Raw genomic sequence first — 1,464 nt, 5'->3', positions numbered from 1 at the left:
GAGTCAGCCCTGACTCATAGCGACCCCTCCTTGGGTTTCCGAGGCAGTATCACTACGGAAGTAGGATTGCCCAACCTTCCTTCCGAGGAGTGGCTGGCGGGTTTGAACCGCCAGCCTTCTGGTGAGCAGGCAAGTGTCTTAGCCACTATGCTACCAGACTCCTAGGACCCAGCAAATGAATTTCTAAGATGCTCTTTAGGCATCTGAGGGTGGATGCAGGGACGGATATGGAGCTTTGTCTAGTAGAACTTAAAACTCACTGTGACATTTTTTAATTTTTATTTTGATTTGGGTGAAAGTTTACAGAGCAAATTCATTTTCCATACAGAGCAGTTCATACACATTTTGCTTCATGACATTGATTGCAGTCCTCACAACGTAACAGCCCTCCTCCCACTTCCTCCATTATAGTTACCTCTTCCCCTGTCCTTCTTTCCTATGCATTCCTGCCCCAGAGCTATCTCACTTTGCAAATACTGCCCTTCTGTTCTCCCACTATTGATTGATTGATCTATTGCTCTAAGGAGTGTCTACCTGATGTAAATGTTCACCTTATACACCTGTCTTTTGTTTGGCTGGAAGCCACAGGAGAAAACTCACGGTAATTTTGATGGGGGGGGGGGGAAGAGCCAGGATTTATTTTGGGACAGGGAGAGGGAGATAGATGGAGGTAGCCTCTTTTCAAATCAAAACCTTTTGGGGTGTGTGTGTGGGGGTGTCCGGACTTTTTGCTTGAGCCTAGAGTCAGCTACAGCTTTTGTATCCTTTGTATTCTTATGTTGATGAACAAGGTCAGACTGGTGTGTGCCACTGACAAACTGTAGCCCTCCCACATACACACTCACTTTCATCTTTATTCCAGGCAAGGAAGATCCTAATCTGTATGGGTCCTTCCTCATTGAAGGCAGGTGTGCTGGAGTCTCGGATGATCCTTCCCAAGCCACAGGTCAACAGCAGGAAGAGGAGCGACAGCCTGACACTGCTTCAGAATCTAGTTAGTGTCCTTTTTTTTGTGTACAGCTGGGACCCATTCTCTGAATGACACAGACCTTGAATGGCTGCTCTCAGTAGTATCTGTGCACTGCTCTTGGCTCTTCTGGTGCTTCTGGTCATGTTTCTGTACTTCAGAGTTTCACAGGAAGGAATATGAGGAATCAGAAAGGCTGTTAGCAAATGCACCTTATGGCAAATTGAAAAAACAAAAGAACCCTAAAAACCAGTTGCTGTGGAGCTAATTCCAACTCATGATGACTCCATGTGTGTCAGAGCGGACCTGTGCTCCATGGGTTTTTAATGCCTGATTTTTTTGGAAGTAGATTGCCAGATTGCCGGGCCTTTCTTCTGCGGCACCTCTGGGCAGACTTGAACCCCCAACCTTTCAGTTAGCAGCCGAGTGTATTACCCATTTGTACCACCAGGGATGACATTAATGAGAATAACACTTTTTTTTTTTTTTTTTTTTTT

The 1,464-nt window shown here is 45.6% G+C and overlaps 1 protein-coding gene across 1 annotated transcript in view; it reads left to right on the top strand.

Moving 5' to 3' along the window:
- The window catches only part of BNIP5 (BCL2 interacting protein 5), a 16,968-nt gene that overhangs the window by 1,761 nt on the left and 13,743 nt on the right, over positions 1–1,464 (top strand). The window contains exon 2 of the mRNA XM_042780748.1: positions 863–981. Coding sequence (XP_042636682.1) covers positions 863–981 — 119 coding nt within the window. The remainder of the gene's footprint in view (positions 1–862; positions 982–1,464) is intronic.

This window comes from Orycteropus afer, unplaced genomic scaffold, assembly GCF_000298275.1.
Source record: "Orycteropus afer afer isolate SDZICR_OR568_19922 unplaced genomic scaffold, OryAfe1.0 scaffold00059, whole genome shotgun sequence".
Classification (NCBI taxonomy): domain Eukaryota; kingdom Metazoa; phylum Chordata; class Mammalia; order Tubulidentata; family Orycteropodidae; genus Orycteropus; species Orycteropus afer.
This window is presented reverse-complemented; position numbering and strand designations above follow the sequence as displayed.